Source organism: Canis lupus, chromosome 18 (assembly GCF_011100685.1).
Source record: "Canis lupus familiaris isolate Mischka breed German Shepherd chromosome 18, alternate assembly UU_Cfam_GSD_1.0, whole genome shotgun sequence".
Lineage (NCBI taxonomy): Eukaryota > Metazoa > Chordata > Mammalia > Carnivora > Canidae > Canis > Canis lupus.
In genome coordinates, this window is record NC_049239.1 from 42,378,219 (window position 1) to 42,396,312 (window position 18,094).

Here is an 18,094-nt window from a genome sequence, read left to right on the forward strand (position 1 = left end):
TAGTATTCCTCTGCCCATAATCTCTCACTCCTAAGTATCCACATGACTGTAGTTTCCCTGTGGTTTTCACATGCTACAGTGTCTGCCACTGCCTTTCATGGCTTCCAACCAGAGGTGCAAAACATGCTGCCATTCCTGCTTGAGCTCCAGGTTAAGCAGTATACAGAAACCAGTCCCTCAGGCAGCCACAGACAGGCTAGAACATTTTACTCTTTTTTTCTTCCCTCCTGAAGGAGATAACTGAGAATTGGCTGTTTTTCCCCAACGACGTGGGAGAGGGTGGTGCAAGGGCAAGCAAACATGCCACACAATTTTGTATTGTTTTGAGTATGGCTGCTGCTGCTTTTCTTCTTTTTTTAAGATTTTATTTTTACATAATCTCTACATCCAGTGTGGGACTTGAACTTAACAACCCCAAGATCAAGAGTCACATGCTCTACCTACTGAGCCAGCCAGGCATCCGAAGTGAGGCTTCTTGTTTGAATATTCTCTTGGTTGCTGTAGATTCTCAGTTCGTCTCCTAAAGCCATCTTAGTTTGTATTTGTTTATAGTGGTGTTTCGGTGAAGAAGCAGGGCCTGAAGCTTCATAGTCTGCCATCTTTCTGCTGTCACATCACAATCATGGGTACTTTTGAATGTCCTGATCACCCAAAGAAACTTTATCAGCTTTTATCCTCTGTGTTGGTACTTTATTTATTGTCTGCTTCAACTGTAATCTTTTGCCCTAGTGGTCAACAAGGCAAATTCATTTGCCTTACCTTGGTTCAAGGAACCTTTTTGAATGGGTTATTGCATTCACACAAAATAGACAATGTTTCCAGATTAAACCACTTGTCCAAGTTGGTACCATAGTTTCAGAAATTATCTGGAAACGAAGTGAATATTATAGAACTCAATAATAAGAATTAAGACAACGACTAGACTGTCAAGCCCTATACCAAAGCATATATAGTTCTCCTGAACCAAAATACTGTTTATCACTTCCATGTCTTTACTTTGTCCATCAGTTCCACGACTGTTTGTTCTTTACACAATTAAATGTTATAGATTTTTTTTTAAGATTTTATTTATTTATTCATGAGAGACACAGAGAGGCAGAGACCGGCAGAGGGAGAAGCTAAGCTCCATGCAGGGAGCCCGGATGTGGGACTCCATCCCGGGTCTCTAGGATCAGGCCCTGGGCTGAAGGTGGCTCTGAGCCGCCCAGGCTGCCCACAATTAAATGTTAGAACAACTAATTCGCAGGAATCATTTTTTTGTGAAGCCTTCTTGACACTCTTGACACTCTGCTTCCAACCTTCCAGAGATAATTGCTTCCTCTTTTCATGGAGTAAGTAATTTCTTAGCCAATCATGCTTTTATGGTCTTATAAATAATAGTTTGGAAAATCCAGAATTGTAACTTGTTAATATATCATTTTTACATACTTTATTAAAATAAGTAATGGCCTATCTCTGTTGAATACAGGCCATTTTAAAGGAATATAAAATAGTGCTTGGCTGGCTTAGTTTTAGTTTAGGCGTCCTACTCTTGATCTCAGGGTTGTGAGTTCAAGCCTCATCTTGGGCTTCATGCTGGGCATAGAGCCTACTTTAAAAAAAAGGAAAATATGCTTAATGTCTCAAATGTCCAAAAATACTTGAAATATATGTTTTCAGTCTTCTTTGCTGAAGAGTTTTATGTGCAGCTTACTAGAAAATAAACTAGAAAACAGGCAGCCCGGGTGGCTCAGTGGTTTAGCCCTGCCTTCAGCCCAGGGCCTGATCCTGGAGACCCAGGATCAAGTCCCAAGTCAGGCTCCCTGCATGGAGCCTGCTTCCTCCCTCTGCCTGTGTCTCTGCCTCTCTCTCTGTGTGTGTCTCTCATGAATAAATAAAATCTTAAAAAAAAAAAAAAAAAAAAAAAGAAACTAGAAACCAAGTCCTAACTATTCAATCTAGATTAATTCATCTGACTGCAAAGTTTCCCTATGAAAATGTGCTTAAACAGGCAGCGCAACTCTCTATGGGTTTGAATGTGATTGGCAATAAATAACTTCTAAAACATAACTAATTTTCCTATGACCAATGGGAATTAAGTGTGATAAAAAAATTTTTTCCCCACAAAACTCTATAGAAGTCCAAATGAAACCACACTGACTTTACTCAGAGCTTTGGTTTTTGAGCCTGTTTACCAGTGTTCAGTGAGTTATACCTCAACTTGCCCTGTGTGCACATGTGACCATTATAAGTTCATGTTTCTTTTTACTCAGTTGGTTCCATGCTAAGCCAGAATGGGCTGTCTTGGAGTTTATTGGAAGGGTGTGTATCCAGTGTGTTGAGGTTGTGCCACAGGTGAAATGACTGACTGGAATGTGGGAAGGTGTGTGGAGCTAAAGGTGTAAGCACAGCATATAGGCACTCATTTCCCCAGAAAATTAAGAACTGTGAATTATAATCAAAATAGAGTATCCAGGGATGCCCGGGTGGCCCAGCGGTTTAGTGCCTCCTTTTGGCCCAGGCTGTGGCCCTGGAGACCTGGGATCAAGTTCCACATTAGGCTCCCTGCATGGAGCCTGCTTCTCCCTCTGCCTGCGTCTCTGCCTCTCTCTCTCTGTCTCTCATGAATAAATGAATAAAATAAAAAAAAAAATAGAGTATTGAATAGGGAGCCAAGTAATAGAAGACAGACTGAAAATATCCTTATTTTCTCAGATTTGGGGGGACTTAAGAAATCTCTCTCAAGTATAGGCAGGAAGAATAGGTTGGGCCCCCATGCCCTATCCAGTATGCAGAGCAGCAGTTAATCACACTTGTACCACTCAGCTGCCTGCCTGTCATGTTTATAGTGTGACTTGGTCAGGCCTTCAAGCACACAGCTCTACTGGTCTTCAAAATACAGGGATAAAAATTGATTTTTTTCAATGTCTAATACAATAGTTCTTGAATTTCACATAACTGATCACAGATTCAACGGGTTTGGGTTTTATTTTTTGATTGAAGTATAATTGGGACACAATGTTACATTAGTTTCAGGTCGAGTATATTTTTAGTGCAAACAATTTATCAGATGTTCTCCTTAGAACCTTGGGATTCAGTAGTGAATCAAACAAATCTGTTTTTTGGAGATTCTGTTCTTGAGGATTGGAGAAGGGCGAGTGGGGTGCTTCAAAATGCAGTGAGAAAAAGTAAGCAGTGTTAGAGGACAGAAAGTTGGTCTTTGGGAGGTGGTGCTGTTTCAGAGAGGGTCAGGGAAGGTCTCTATGCTAGAATGCCATTGATCAGGAGCCTGAAGGTAGTGCTAGAGCAAACCATGTTGGGTGTATATACAGTTCTACTTTTATAAGTATCACAAGTATTTTTTGTTGTTTTGCTTTTGCTATGAAAGTACATATTAGGGCAGCCCTGTTGGCACAGCGGTTTAGCGCCGCCTGTAGCTCAGGATGTGATCCTGGAGACCCGGGATCAGGTCCCACGTCAGACTCCCTGCATTGAGCTTGGTTCTCCCTCTGCCTGTTTTTCTTTTTTCTTTTTTTGCCTGTTTTTCTTTCTTTCTCTCTTTCTCTTTCTCTCTCTCTCTCTCTGTGTGTGTCTCTCATGAATAAATAAATGATAACATTTAAAAAAAAGAAAGTACATATTATAGACAGTTAGAAAATGAAGATGCAGGACACCTGAGTAGCTCAGTTGGTCAAGCGTCTGCTTTCAGTTCAGGTCATGATCTTGGGTTCCTGGGATCAAGCCCCACATTGGGCTCCCCTGCTTGCCCAAGGGGAACCTGCTTCTCCCTCTCCTCCCTGCTTGTGTTCCCTCTCCCTATCTCTCTCTGTCTTTCTGTCTCTCTCTGTCTCCTATAAATGAATGAAAGAGAGAAAAAGAAAATGAAGATGAGCCAAAAGAAGAAAAATAAAATATCTTAGAACTAATCATATTAATATTTGATGTAACTCTGTGCTATATTTTATATCTGCTATCATTGACTATGTTGCTTTTTCCAGAAAAGCTGGCCATTTATTTCTCAGCTCTGTTTTTCACTTGATGTGAACCTGGCATCTATTTAAATTTTGCCAAAGGAAACACTAATTCTGAGACCAGGGCAACAGTTTTGAATTCTGTAGAATAATGAGGCTAAAGGAAATTTTTCTGATCTCATTTAATAAAAATACACTTAAAGTCTTTAGATTTTTTTAATAGTTTGTAGATTTTTATTTTTTAATTTATTTTTTAATTTATTTTTTTTATTTTTATTTTTTATTTTTTTTATTTTTTATTTATTTTTTTTAATTAAAAAAATTTTTTTTTAGTTTGTAGATTTTTAACCAAGCATTACATTTATAGTTGGTAGAAATTTTTGGCAAGAACTTATAGTGGCATTCATTTTCTGTGTTTCTGTCCTTTGATTTTAAGGTCCACTTATTCCTTAGATCTAAGAAGAGATCTTGATCTTGTATGGCTCTTATTTTATGTTTGTATTTTATGTATTCTCTTCTTTCTGATCTTTAACCTTTGCCCTAGGCAAAGAAGAGTAAAACCAAAATGCCATCTCTGGTAAAGAAGTGGCAGAGTATCCAGCGTGAGTTAGATGAAGAAGAGAACTCTAGTTCCAGTGAAGAGGACCGGGAATCAACTGCACAGAAGCGAATTGAAGAATGGAAACAGCAGCAGCTGGTCAGGTAAAAGAAGAGAGGCCACAGAGGAGTGGGAGGTTTTAGAGTAGCAGTCATATTCTTTGAATCACAGTCCTTAATTTTTTTTTTTTGATATTTTGGTACGAACTTTCCTAAAAATTTATAATTCACAGTAATTTTTTTTCCCTGTAAAAATTACGGTTAACCCCTTTTCAAAATTAGAAACATCAGAGCTTTAACACTTTATCCTACTGATTGTTCCTTTTAAGAATAGGACTGTCTTTAACTCTGAGCATACCAGGAAAAACAGATGTCCCTTTTATCATGTAGATCCAACAGGCCCTCCTATAAATTTTTTTAAAAAATATTTTACAGATTTACAAAAATAAAAGATGGGGGCACCTGGCTGACTTAGTCAGTGGAGAATGGAACTCTTGATCTTGGGGTTGTCAGTTCAAGCACCACATTGGGTGCAGAGCTTATTTTTAAAAAAGACTTTAAAAAGGAAGGGGAGAACAACTTCACTATCGAGACTTTGCAAGGAATTTAAACATAGCTAACTCAGATATTTTTCCTGGTTTTGAAGGTATATAGGCTAAACTGAGAAACATTCTTTTTTTTTTTTTTTTTTTTTTTTTTTTTTTGAGAAACATTCTTTGAAGGCAACTAATTGTTTGATTGTCATGCATGACTTGGAACATACAAATAATGCTGCCATATTTCCCATTCTTCTGATAGGTTCTAGCTTATCATTACTTCTGATTCTTATACTTGTAACATCAATAAATGCAGTACTTAAAACATTTGGAAGAGGATCATCATCTTGTGTTTCATAATTCAGAACATTTTTATTTTTAGATATATGAACCAATTGGAATGGTTATTATAAGGAATTTTTTTGTTCCTAAAGTATCTATTTCTCCACAGTTATTACACACCTGCTTTCAGCATTTGTCTACTTATGAACTCTGAAATGAATTGTAGCCTACAGCATCATAAAACCTGAAAGATTCCTGTCACGTGTTATTTTAGGGAAATGAGATAGTCTTGGTTCCTGTTACAAAATAACTGATGTTCTTTTTTTTTTTTTTTTTCTTTTTAAGATTTTATTTATCTATTCATGAGAGAGGCAGAGACATAGGCAGAGGGAGAAGCGGGCTCCCTGCAGGGAGCCTAATGTGGGGCTTGATCAGGATCATGCCCTGAGCTGAAGGCAAACGCTCAACCACTGAGCCACCCAGGCGTCCCTAGACCATGCAACTCTTGATCTTAGGGTCGTGAGTTCACACCCCTTGTTGGACATAGAGTTTACTTAAAAATAGTAATAATATTGGGGTGGGAGGGTACTATGAAGAGGCCTCCAGGCTTCTTTACTTCCATGAAAGGTTGTATACTATTTTGTACTATTTTGGGTAACACAATAAGGAAACTGAGGAATGCTATTAGTGACATTTTATTACACTGTTGCCTCATCCTTGTAGGTGATTCCATTATTGTTTTCCTATTATTTTAGGTTTTTTTTTTAAGTATTGCTGGGAATTGAGTAATGATTAATTCCTATAATGATGAAATAGCCTATTTCAAGATGATAGGTGGGGAATCACAAAGATCCTATAATTAGATTATTTTAGATTTATAAAAGGGTCCAATCCACCCATTCTGGTTATTGTAGGATAGAATCAGAGTTTAGGGCACCTGGATGACTCATTCAGTTAAGCATCTGCCTTCAGCTCAGGTCATGATCTTGGAGTCCCTGGATCAATTCCCATATAGGGCTCCCTGCTCAGTGTGGAGTCCGCTTCTCCTCTGCCCTTCCCACTGTTCCAGCTCTCTCCTTCCCCCCTTTTTTTCTCTCAATTAAATAAATATATGTGCTGCCAAAGCGAGGACTCTCAATTAAATAAATAAAAAAATCTTTAAAAATCTGAATTTAATCTGTTTTGAAAATGATTGAATAAGCCTTGAGGTATCAGTCCTTACAAGTATTTAGAAGTGTTCAAAGGAGAATTTCAAAAATCCAGAGGTTCCTGATGGTAAGTTGAGGGTTAAAATATATCTTTCCTAAAGAATTGAAACTCTTTGGGGCCAAGAAAAACTTTCACAAGAATTGTTGTAATCCTTCAGTGTGACTTTAATGGTTACTGGAGGTAGATAAAGATAAACAATGCACTTAAGTATCCATAAAATTGTAGAGAGGCTGTGTGTGTCTTTGACCCATCAGAATTAAGAAATTTGATGAAGAATATATTGGTGTTGTCTTCACAGTGGGATGGCAGAGAGGAATGCTAATTTTGAAGCACTTCCTGAGGATTGGCGTGCAAGGCTGAAGAGGAGGAAAATGGCTCCAAACACATAGTTTTTGGGGGAAAGGGTTTTTTTTTATTACGATTTTTTTGTGTTTTTTTTTTTTTTTTTTTGCATTCAGTTAAGAGTCTTCACGAGTTTTACTGTTGTCAATAAACTATAAATGTTATGAGGGAGAGCATATGAATTTCCTGGGCAAAAGCATACATGTATAGAGCTTTCACATTTGTGAAATGTAATTTTTCTATTTTGCTGAAGGGTGAGGTTGACCAAATGCTTTGACATAGCCGCCTTTATTCTCACACTGGCAAACTCAGCGTATCAGGTACATTAACCTCATCGATCTGAAACATGTGATTCAGGAGTGTGATACCTCAGCAGAGGACTCACTGACAATACGTGAAGGATTTTCCTGTTTCATAGAGGCTCCTTTAGTTCCTAGTGCAGCTCTCTCTCATTCACTTCTACTCCAGAACAAGTGCAATTAAGAAGGCAGCTCTCTGTATTCTATTTTGCTGAACTGGGATTTTCAGAATCTCTGACCTCTTCTAGCCTGCCACCCCTGAAGTGCTGAGGTATATGGAGGTGTTTACTTTGTGCTGACAGATGGCCACACTCTTTAGAGAACTCTTTCTCACAAATTCTAGAACTGGTAGCTCAGTCATTTCACATACTAGTGATGTATTCAGATTTCATTACAGGCAGCAGCAGGCGTTCAGATCTTTAATTTTGAGGATTTCCCCTCATGTATGTGGCAGTAAATGTTATAAGAGCCACTATATGTATTGTGTCTCCATTGTCTTTGTTCCAAAATTCACCTCCCTTTTATGTGAATGTACTCTCCATAAAATTCCAGTATTTAAAAAGCAGTTTACTGTTCTGTACTTTCTATTGTATCACAATCAGGTAAAAGTCACTTTAAACTGAAGAAAAGGCAAATTGTGTTTTAAAGCTCTTTGTATTTCTCCAGTTTCTGACCTTGTAAATTTGTACATATGCTCTAATAAAGCTTTTTTTATACTTCTGATTTGTTATCCTTTTTGCTCTTCTAAGCCTGTTATTTCATTGTTGTGTAATCAAGATTTTAAGTCCAATCTTTTTTTCTTTTTTTAAGATTTTATTTATTTATTTGTGAGAGTTACAGAGAGAGAGAGGCAGAGACACAGACAGAGGGAAAAACAGGTTATATGCAGGGAGCCCGACGTGGGACTTGATCCCGGGACTCCAGGATTGCACCCTGGGCCAAAGGCAGGTACTAAGCTGCTGAGCCATCCAGCCTGCCCCTTAAGTCCAATCTTAATTGTTTTTTCTTATCAAATACAGCATAAGGCAGGTGTAAATACTGAAGGATCACTCTCAGGAAAACAGGATCTTGAATCAGTGGAGGTGAGGGCGGGGGGGTGGCAAGGTGAGAAAATAGGCATTATTTGAAAGAGCATGAGTTAAGAGGGCACATAGGGGTCCAGAGGCACAGAGGGAGATGCAGGCTCTCCTTTGAGCAGAGAGCCCAATGCAGGGCTAGATCACAGGACCCTGAGATCATGACCTGAGCCGAAGACAGATGCTCAACTGACTGAGTCACCCAGGTGACCCCAGAATGGAGCATTCTAAAATCTGACAATTTGATGGTCAAGATGTGTGGATTCCGTTTTCCTGTAAGTTTTTAAATCTAGCTATGGGGTGGTGATATATAAGGTCAAAATGATGTAGTTTAGGAATGTTGAGGTTTGGTGGGGTGAGGTCAAGAGCCAATGACCAAGAATGAATTCTTGAGACGTCTTTGGTACAAAATGGTGGTTTTATTAAAGCATGGGGACAGGACACATGGGCAGAAAGCTGCTGCGGTTGTGAGGGGTGGCTGATAATATACTTGGGAGTTGGGGGTAGGGGAAAAGGGAGGTTTTCAGAAGAAATCACATATGCTAAAGAGGACCTACCTAGAGGATACTGGAGGCCTTGCCTTTGTCAAGGTTTTTCCCTCTAGTAAGACAGGAACTTCCTGGGTTCATTCTTTGACTAGGTGAGACAAGATCCTGACTCTCTGGCTTAAAAAGGAGAGGGGAACCCACTCCCTTTGAGCAACCCCTAACAATTACCTAGTTTTAACCTAATTTTAAAGATTTCATTATTTTAGAACACGAAAAGGGGAGGGAGAGAGAATCCTAAGCCGACTCCTCGGAGGCCCTAAGATCACGACCTGAGTTCAAACCAACCAGGAGTCAGATGCTTAAGAAGTCTGGAACATCTTTGAGGACCACTAACTGGCCTTGTATTCAATCCAAATTCGGTAACCCAGAAGCGGAGCTGCAACACCGTACGAAGGCAGAAAAGCTTCCGGAACCTCGAGAGGCCAGCGGCGCGGGACCCGCCCCGGCTCCACAGCCACGCCCACGCCCTTGCCCTGGAGGCGGGGCCTCGCTGCCGGAAGCGTCCAGCCGCCCCGCCCTCCCGCTTCCGCCTCGCGGTTGCTAGGCTACCGGGTCCCCAGCGGAAAGCGGTGGCGGGTGAGCGCCGGGAGCGTGTTCTGCGCGGGCTGCGGGGCTGGGCCGCTGTCCCCGCCGTGCGGTGGCCTCTGCCGCTGCAGGCGCCGCGCACACCCCTGCTGCGCGAGACGGGCCGGGGAGCGGAGGCCTCGCACCCTTCCTCCCCTCTGCCCTCCTAGGCAATCTACGCCTCCTCTCCGACTCAAGGGAAACTGCGCCTCACCACCTTCCCCGCGACCAGAAAACCCTGAGCCCCTGAATTCCACTTTCAGGGCCCACGGTCCGGCCCCCTGACCTTTCCTTTATCTCCTCCGAGGCGGCTCCATTGGATCCCTCCGTCCCCATTTCTTTCACTTTCCTGTTGCGTCCTGGTGGTGGGCATCTCCCTCCTCCGAGAGGGAAGCATGGCACCCCCGCAAGGGTCCTGGCGCCGCGGGAGGCGGAGGCCGCGGGACTGGCCGCCCTCGCTCACTGCTCAGGTGTGCGCCCGGGGCCTCGGACGAGGTGCCCGGAGCCTGCGGCTTGCACGCCCGAGAGGCTGGGTTGCCCGGGCCGAGGGAGCGACGCGGCAGGCTTTCCTGAAAATTTTTTTCAGCTGTCCCGTTCTGTTTGTTTGTTTTTTTTTAGCTTCTGTGTAATCAGCTGCCCTTTTGGAAGTTGGGCAGGGGTTGTGGCTGGATGCCGGTGTCACGGACTCATCTTCAGCAAACCATGCGGAAGTAAACATGTTCCCAGCATTGGAAACAGAGCTAAAGCAGGAGGTCGGTACACTCCCTCTCCGGGAACTCCACAGAAATCCAGTACTGCTAGATCAGAAGGTATATTCTGGTGGCGCCTTTTTCCGGCAGGAGATCTTGAGCCCCCAGGATAGAATAACGTGCATGAATGTCGCTCACTTGGTTTGTTGACGCAAGTCCTTGGGGACTCAAGAACGGTTTGGAAGGACTTTGCTGATGGAGATGGCTTTTCCTTTCACAGACTTGCCCTGATCCCTATGAAGACTTTATGTACCATCATCTTCAATACTATGGCTACTTTAAAGGTACTATCTCATTCTTACCCAGCATGGCCTTTTCTGCCTTCGTGAACTGTTTGATTAACTCGAGAGTTACACTTGGATACACTAATGACAGATTTTTCTAGGGCCACGAGGGAAAGATGAAGGGGAAAGTACCTCCTTTCCCCATTGATGTGCTATATCACCTCTTTTGAGGGCCTGTGTAGGCAAGGACCTGTCTGTCCTTGTACCAAGGCCACACACTCTTCCTTAATTTCACCGTAGGGCATCGAAATCGTTTTACTGATCTGCAAAGACACATCCTCCATTCTGTCCTTCAGAAGTCTCTTGGCCATTCTTGCCTTTTCCGTGTAATTTTAGAATTAGCTTGAGATGTTTTTAAAAAAATGGAGGTTGCATTGAATCTGCAGATCAAATTTCACAAGAAATGAGAGTTTTCCAATGTTGGGTTCTGCGATCCTTTTTTATTAAATTTTAATTCTTATATTTTGGGAGTTCTGCGATCTATGAATGTACTCTATTTCTTCATTTACATAGGTCTCACTGTCTGCCCATAAGATTTCTAACTTTGGGGATCCCTGGGTGGCGCAGCGGTTTGGCGCCTGCCTTTGGCCCAGGGCGTGATCCTGGAGACCCTGGATCAAATCCCACGTTGGGCTCCCGGTGCATGGAGCCTGCTTCTGTCTCTGTCTCTGTCTCTGTCTCTGTCTCTCTCTCTCTCTCCCTCTCTGTGTGTGACTATTATAAGTTTAAAAAAATAAAAAATAAAAAAAAGATTTCTAACTTTTTTTTTAAAGATTTTATTTTATTTATTCATGAGAGACACAGAGAGAGGGGGGGTGGGGCAGAGACACAGGCATGCTGCTTCTCAAGTCTCTCCTCACCGTACAATGGAGAAAATGATGCTTAAACTCATGTAAATTGGAATATGGAAAGCTCTTTGGAAATGTATTCTCTTTGGAATGTATTCATTGTAAAGGCCTGTGGCGGTGATGGGTGTTAACAGACGTAGGGGCAGTTTTGGTAGTAGTGATGCTTTTGGTATTGATCTAGATGTTACAGATGATGAACCAGCCTTCCAGTACCTTTAATTAAATTGCATATTTGTAGCTCAGAGAGGCAGTTTACCAAACTCAGCTTCACACCAGCATGTTCGGAAGAATAATCCTCGATATGGGCTGAGTGGCTTTTTGGAGAAAGAGAAGATGTGATACCAGACCCCCTGCAAAAGGAGAAGCTACTATGTGAGTAATGATCAGTGTGTGTGAACCCCGGAAACCTCACTGCCGGAGCAACAACTTGGGTATTCAGGAGAATGTGGGAAAAGCCAGAGGAACAACTTTGGCCAGTTTCTGATATCACTCAAAAATGTTATATTTAGATCCACTTTGGATTATAGGTTAAATTAAAATACTATACATTCTGGATTATTTTTCTTCAAATATTTGGAAAATTTGTTAGGATTCCTTAGTCAAGAGTAGCACATTGATTTTTACACAATTTTTAAAAAATATTTATTTATTTGAGAGAGAGAGAGAGAGAGAGAGCATGAGCAGGGTGAGGGACAGAAGGAGAAGCAGACTCCCTGCTGAACAGGGAACCCGGTGCAGGGCTCCATCCCAGGACTCTGAGATCATCACCTGAGCCAAAGCAAGATGCTTAGCTGACTGAGCCATCCAGGTGCCCCGATTTGTATATGGTTTTGATGGAGATATTTGTTAAGGCACTTTGTGTAAGAGTGGTGGAAACCAATTTCAGCCAGCTTAAGCAAAACTATTTATTTTATTTTATTTATTTATTTGTTTATTTATTTATTTATTTTAAGAGAGAGAGAGGAGGAGAGGGAGAAGGACAAGCAGACTCCCTGCTGAGTGTAGAGCCCAATGCAGGACTTAATCCAACAACCTCAAGATCACCACCTAAGGTGAAACCAAGAGTTGGAATGCTCAGCTCACTGAGCCACCCAGGCACCCCCCCAGAAATAATTTTTCATAAGAATTTCACAGATTCCTTCTGGATTTTAAGGAGGGAGTGCAGTTGAATTTCTCCCTCAATGCATAACCAACCAGACATCACTTCACTTTTCTTTTCCCCACATCCTCCTTGATTCCAGTTGGACTTACCATCATTTCTAACTATTCAAACAGCCTCAGTTACTAGTCTCTTGAATTCCTCTCTTATTTCATACTAATTTCTTTCAATCCATTTCCCACATAGCATTCTTTTTTATTATGAATCTGATTGTGTCCTTTTTCTAGTTAAGACCTTTTATTTATTTTTATTTTTATTTTTTTATTTATTTATTTATTTATTTATTTATTTATTTATTCATGAGAGACACAGAAAGAGAGAGAGAGGCAGAGACACAGGCAGAGGGAGAAGCAGGCTCCCTGCAGGGAGCCCACTGTGGGACTCGATCCTGGGTCTCCGGAATCACACCCTGGGCTGAAGGCGGCACTAAACCGCTGAGCCACCCAGGCTGCCCTAGTTAAGACCTTTAAAAAAAAAAGATTTTATTTATTTATTTTACAGAGAGAGAACAAGCAGGGGGAGCTGCAGAGGGAGAGGGAGAAGCAGGTTCCCTGTTGAGCAGAGAGCCCAACTCGGATCTCGATGCCAGGACCCTGGGATCATGACCTGAGCTGAAGGCAGACGATTAACCAACTGTGCCACCCAGGCACCCCTAGTTAAAACCTTTGGACCACACAAAAGCCAAAAGCTATAAAATGCCATTAATAAAGTAAAATAACAGGGACACCTGGATGGCTCAGCAGTTGGGCATCTGCCTTTGGCTCAAGGCGTGATCCTGGAATTCAAGGATCGAGTCCCACATCGGGCTCCCTGCAGGGAGCCAGCTTCTCCCTCTGCCTGTGTCTCTGCCTCTCTCTCTGTCTCTCATGAATAGAAAAATAAAATCTAAAAAAAAATTAAAAAAAAAAAAAAAAGAAAAAGAAAATCTTGGGATCCCTGGGTGGCGCAGCGGTTTAGCGCCTGCCTTTGGCCCAGGGCGCAATCCTGGAGACCAGGGATCAAATCCCACGTCGGGCTCCTGGTGCATGGAGCCTGCTTCTCCCTCTGCCTATGTCTCTGCCTCTTTCTCTCTCTGTGTGTGTGTGACTATCAGAAAAAAAAAAAAAAAATTAAATAATAAAATAAAATCTTTATAAAAAATGAATAAACAATAATAAACTGAAAAGAGTTTGTGACAAATATGTCAGAGGACTACTTTATTTAACATAGTAGCTCTTACAAATCAATATGTAGAAGATGACCAAATTAAAAAAAAATGGGCAGCTGAGTGAAGTAAGTCAGTCGGAGAAGGACAAACATTATATGTTCTCATTCATTTGGGGAATATAAATAATAGTGAAAGGGAATATAAGGGAAGGGAGAAGAAATGTGTGGGAAATATCAGAAAGGGAGACAGAACGTAAGGACTGCTAACTCTGGGAAACGAACTAGGGGTGGTAGAAGGGGAGGAGGGTGGGGGGTGGTAGTGAATGGGTGACGGGCACTGGGGGTTATTCTGTATGTTGGTAAATTGAACACCAATAAAAAATAAATTAAAAAAAATAAATAAAAAATAAAAATATTTTTAAAAATGGGCAAAAGACATGATCAAGCCTTTCATAAAAATAAATAGGGTGCTGGGTGGCTCAGTCAGTTGGGTGTCAGACTCTTGGTTTCGGTGCAGATCATAATCTCATGGGTTGTGGGAGTGAGCTCCAAATCAGGCTCCATGCTGGGTGGAGAGTCTGCTTGAGATTCACTTGCTCTGTCTCTCCTCCTATGTGTGCATGCTTATGCTCTCTCTCAAAAAAATAAATAAATCTCTAAAAAACCACATACTTATGAAAAGATGCTCGTTTAACCACACTTAGGCTTATGAAAAGATGCTCAGTTTAACTTCTTTTTTTTTAAAATTTTTTTTATTTATGATAGTCACAGAGAGAGAGAGAGGCAGAGACATAGGCAGAGGGAGAAGCAGGCTCCATGCACCGAGAGCCCGATGTGGGATTCGATCCCAGGTCTCCAGGATCGCACCCTGGGCCAAAGGCAGGTGCTAAACCGCTGCGCCACCCAGGGATCCCTCAATTTAACTTCTAATTAAAGATAAAAATCAAAATGTCAAGGTACCATTTTTTTTAATTAGTGGGATTTGTGCAAAAAAATTTTTTTTTTAAATTACATCTAGTATATATATAGGTCAGAGTGTGGGGAAACACTCCTACACTGCTGTTAGGGCTGTGCATAGGTAGACTATTTTAGAAAGGCAATTTGGCAATATGTGGGAAGTTTAATATAGCACATAACCCTTGATGCAGTAATCCCATTTTCAGAGAGATGTTTGCTCACACCTCAGTGCCTTGAAATCTTGTATCCCAAAGCTCCTGGCAGGGAGTAGAAGGGCTGTGGTTGAGCAAAGGAGACTCATCTGGATGGGATGGCTTACAGCTTGCCCCTCTTCTGTTTCCTTCTGCCCCATTAATAACTCAATGTTAATAAGAAACATTTGGAAAAAAAAAAAAACATTTGGCAGTGTCAGTATCATAAAAACCATGAAATTAAAAATCATCTAGTAGGGATGCCTGGGTGGCTCAGTGGTTTGGCACCTACCTTCGTCCCAGGGCGTGATCCTGGAGTCCCAGGATCGAGTCCCACATCAGGCTCCCTGCATGGAGCCTGCTTCTCCCTCTGCCTGTGCCTATGCCTCTCTCTTTTTGTGTCTTTCATGAATAAATAAATAAAATCTTAAAAAAATAATAAAAAATAAAAGTCAGTTGGTAGAGGTAACAACAATGTGAATGAGGTTTTTTTTTTTTTAATTTTTTTTTTAAATTTTTATTTATTTATGATAGTCACAGAGAGAGAGAGAGGCAGAGACACAGGCAGAGGGAGAAGCAGGCTCCATGCACCGGGAGCCCTGACGTGGGATTCGATCCCGGGTCTCCAGGATCGCGCCCTGGGCCAAAGGCAGGCGCCAAACCGCTGCGCCACCCAGGGATCCCTGTGAATGAGTTTTATTATTTTTTTTATTTTTAATCTTTTTTAGATTTATTTATTTATTCATGAGAGACAGAGAGGTAGAGACACAAAAAAAGCATCTTTTTTTTAAGATTTATTTATTTTGGAGAGGGAGAGAGAGAGAGCATGAGCAGGAGAGGCAGAGGGAGAGGGAGAGAGAGAGAAAATCTCAAGCCGACTCCCCACTGATCATGGAGCCTGATCCCACAATCCTGAGATCATGACCTGAGCCAAAATCAAGGGTCAGACATCTAACTGACTGAGCCACCCAGGCATACTCCCAGTTTGCCTTCTTGCCAGGCAGGTTCTGAGAGTACCTGTTTACTTACACTTGTGCCAGGATGAATGTAAAAACACATAAATATGTTTTTCATGTCTCTTAGGTAAAAAACATATCTCCTTGTCATACTGGTTTACATTTCTTCATGAGTGAGATTGAGCAGCTTTACCATCTTTTCAAATGTTCATTGCCCTCCCCCACCACAATCAAACTAAGGAAAAGATTAAGAGATGGAAAAAACGCCCTAAAATTAAAAAAAAAAAAAATTTTTTTAAAGAAGGAAAAGAGGGGTGCCTGGGTGGCTTAGTTTGGTAAGCCTCTAAGTCTTGATTTCAGCTTAGGTCATGATTTCAAGGTTGTGAGATCGAGCCCTGAGTTGGCCTCAGCCCTCAGCATTGTCCCTTTCCCCCTGCTCCTTTCCAGGTTCACACATTCTCTCTAAAATAAATAAATAGGGCAACCTGGGTGGCTCAGTGGTTTAGCGCCACCTTCAGCCCGGGGCCTGATCCTGGAGACCAGGGATGGGGTCCCACATCGGGCTCCCTGCGTGGAGCCTGTTTTTCCCTCTGCCTGTGTCTCTGCCTCTCTCTCTCTGTCTCTCACGAATAAATAAATAAAATCTTTAAAAATAAATAAATAAATAAATAAATAAAGTCTTTTTTTTTTTTAATTTTTATTTATTTATGACAGTCACACACAGAGAGAGAGAGAGGCAGAGACATAGGCAGAGGGAGAAGCAGGCTCCATGCACCAGGAGCCCGACGTGGGATTTGATCCCTGGTCTCCAGGATTGCGCCCTGGGCCAAAGGCAGGCACTAAACCACTGCGCCACCCAGGGATCCCTAAATAAAGTCTTTTTAAAAGAAAGAAGGAAAGAAAGAAAAGAAAGGAAGAAAAAAAAAATGGAGCCCTAACTGGTAGTTGAGGGGTGGTAGAAAGGGACAGGGAAACAAGAGCGGAGGGGGGGAGGGGGGGAAGCAAGTCACAGATCCCTAGGACAAACCAGGCCTCCTCCTTCCTCTTTCTAGGGCCCACCTGTCTATCTTCAGCGGCGCACAGACAGATAGAAGCTGTGAGCAGAGGTATTCCATATCCTTCCAGACCTGAAAACTCAACCTGCTTTACGGTGTCTTCACTCGCTGCTCTCCCTGCCAGATATGGCACTCACCATGCCAGGGACCTTTGACCTTTCCTCTCCCTTCTTTCCTTCCTTTTCCTTATTCCCCTCATTTTCCTTGTTCTCTACCCTGGAAGCCTCTTTTCCTCCCTTTTCTCTCATCCTGTTTCCCAAGAGTTCATCTCTCTCCTGCCTGCTCATTCCTCTGCCCTCCCCTAGACCCCCATGTCATTCATCTCTCTGTCCTCCCAACCACTGTATTTTGAACTTGAAAGTTAATTTATAGAGTGTTTCACCCTAATTAATAGAGTCCTAGCTACTTTTCTCTACAATGCTAATGGGTGAAATGAAAGTTTCCTGTTTTGCCTCTCTCTAAACAAAAATAATATGACATAATTTGATTTAAAAAACAAAAAATTTCTCCAAGCTTTACATTTAAATATTTAATAGACTGCACAGAATGTGTATGTAACTTTGGCAATGTTGATGCTGTTATACTGGCCGAAATCTAATTTTTGAAGGAGATGCATGTCGTAGGATTGTGCACCTGTGCTCCTAATTCTAATACAGTGCTTCAAGTCACTTAGTTGTCACAGTCGAGCAGTAATGTCCCCGGAGAGGAAAAGAAAGCTGCTCACTCATTCCCTTTCCCTCCGCAGATCCCCTTATGCTTAGTTCACCTCTTAAGAGCAGACAACTTCTTCATGATGAATTTGGTGAAGTAAACCCATGTCTTCGAGAACCCCGAGATCTCTTTGCCTTCTTCCCTAGCAGTGGGCCACTGCAGGCACCAAGGTGGCCAATAGAATGTGAAGTCATCAAGGAAAACCTTCATCATATCGGTAATGTGACTTATGTGTCGCAGCCCTGCTGTTCTGACAGAGAATCTATTAAATCCAGCATAAGTACAAGGCAGGATAGATTCAACATCTGTTAACTCATCTGGAAATGATTAAGCTATGGGAAGCTGGTACACACTGGTCAAAGTAAAAAGTTATACTAGTGTGTAAACATAGATGCTTCTGAGGTTGTTGGAATGGAGGATCTCTTTCTAAAAGCCAAAATATATCGATACTTAAATCAGTTTTCCAGTATTCCTGTTTCAGTATTAATATGCTTGGTTGAGTTTTATGAGTTGTATTTGTGCCAACTTTGGTATAACTAATGAACTATATATACTAGAACATAGTTTTTATTGTTTTTAATTGTATTTTGAGTTTGTTGGGGTTTTTTTTAAAGATTTTATTTATTTTTTCATGA

At 41.6% G+C, this 18,094-nt stretch overlaps 2 protein-coding genes across 3 annotated transcripts in view; both read left to right on the forward strand.

Annotated features, from left to right (window-relative positions):
* Nucleotides 1-7,938, forward strand: part of FNBP4 (formin binding protein 4) — a 45,904-nt gene extending 37,966 nt beyond the window's left edge. For both annotated transcript variants that reach the window (XM_038563270.1, XM_038563271.1), the window contains exons 16-17: nt 4,495-4,652; nt 6,873-7,938. In XM_038563270.1, the coding sequence (XP_038419198.1) occupies nt 4,495-4,652; nt 6,873-6,963 (249 nt within the window). In that variant the 3' untranslated portion in view covers nt 6,964-7,938. The remainder of the gene's footprint in view (nt 1-4,494; nt 4,653-6,872) is intronic.
* Nucleotides 7,939-9,292: 1,354 nt separating this feature from the next.
* Nucleotides 9,293-18,094, forward strand: part of AGBL2 (ATP/GTP binding protein like 2) — a 42,913-nt gene continuing 34,111 nt past the window's right edge. The window contains 7 exon segments of the mRNA XM_038563272.1: nt 9,293-9,415; nt 10,022-10,155; nt 10,373-10,436; nt 11,523-11,597; nt 11,600-11,656; nt 16,746-16,799; nt 17,494-17,676. Coding sequence (XP_038419200.1) covers nt 10,120-10,155; nt 10,373-10,436; nt 11,523-11,597; nt 11,600-11,656; nt 16,746-16,799; nt 17,494-17,676 — 469 coding nt within the window. The 5' untranslated portion in view covers nt 9,293-9,415; nt 10,022-10,119.